General features: G+C 38.7%; 1 protein-coding gene across 1 annotated transcript; it reads left to right on the plus strand.

Annotated features, from left to right (window-relative positions):
* Positions 1 to 18: 18 nt before the first annotated feature.
* On the plus strand, positions 19 to 652 carry LOC118598595 (NACHT, LRR and PYD domains-containing protein 1-like; the record flags this gene model as incomplete). The annotated part of the gene is made up of 2 exons (XM_036211346.1): positions 19 to 382; positions 479 to 652. Coding segments are annotated over exons 1-2 (509 nt in total), but the record flags the coding sequence as incomplete, so codon positions are not given.
* Positions 653 to 1,213: the final 561 nt, after the last annotated feature.

Genomic DNA, 1,213 nt, shown 5'->3' on the forward strand with positions numbered 1-1,213 from the left:
TCCTGGGTCTTTCACTGCAGACCAATCAGAGTCTCCTACGAGGTTTGATGACTCAGACAGGAAGTAGCTCAGAGACCAATCAGAAAACAGTCCAGTTCATCAAGAAGAAGATCAGTGAGAATCTGTCTGCAGAGAAAAGCATCAACCTGTTCCACTGTCTGTATGAACTGAATGATGGTTCTCTAGTGAAGGAGATCCAACAGTTCCTGAGTTCAGGACGTCTCTCTAGATATAAACTGTCTCCTGCTCAGTGGTCTGCTCTGGTCTTCATCTTACTGTCATCAGAAGAAGATCTGGAAGAGTTTAACCTGAAGAAATACTCTCGTTCAGAGGAGGCTCTTCTGAGGCTGCTGCCAGTGATCAAAGCCTCCAACAAATCTCTGTAAGAACTCTCATGAAAATCAACTTCAGTAAACAAATGAATTTGAGTGAAAAAACAAAAGTTTCAATAACTACAGTCTGTCTTTGTTTTCTTCAGACTTGATCACTGTAATCTGTCAGAGAGAAGCTGTGTAGCTCTGTCCTCAGTTCTCAGCTCTCAGTCCTCCAGACTCAGAGATCTGGATCTGAGTTACAACAAGCTGCAGGATTCAGGAGTGAAGCTGCTGTGTGCTGGACTGGAGAGTCCACACTGTAAACTGGAGAGTCTCAGGTCAGATTTCATTCAACTGTTTTTCCGGGTTCTCTCTGTTTGTCTCTGTTCCAGAAGAAAGTGTCAGATAGATTTCAGTGAAGAAGAAAAATCAGAGAACTGCTGCATATGTTTAAAACAACAACAATCTGCTAGAGTTAAAAATCCTGTATTTTTCTTTTCCTGATGGTTACAAATGTTATCCTGGGTTTTTCACACCAGACTACAAATGAGAACCTAAGTCAATCCAGGTGTAGATTTCTGGGATAAGTTCATGTTCTCTGTGTTCTTAGAAAGAAAACATGAATCAATCACAGAACTGCAGATTTAAATGGACAAACAATTGCAGCACATTTTTGACCCACAGAAATCTGCTAGAACTCCAACAGATAAAACAAATAACCACAGATGATCAGTGATGTCTGTTCTTATAAGTTCCCTTTGTTGCATAAATACAAATGTCTAATATTTAGCATTGAAACTAAATTAATTACCTCTAGAAACATTAAAATGATTAAACCTTCTAGTAAAAAAAAATATAATGATAAAGTAATTAGAGTCATGTTGATTTCAAAGACCAGA

Source organism: Oryzias melastigma, unplaced genomic scaffold (assembly GCF_002922805.2).
Source record: "Oryzias melastigma strain HK-1 unplaced genomic scaffold, ASM292280v2 sc07150, whole genome shotgun sequence".
Taxonomy (NCBI): Eukaryota; Metazoa; Chordata; class Actinopteri; order Beloniformes; family Adrianichthyidae; genus Oryzias; species Oryzias melastigma.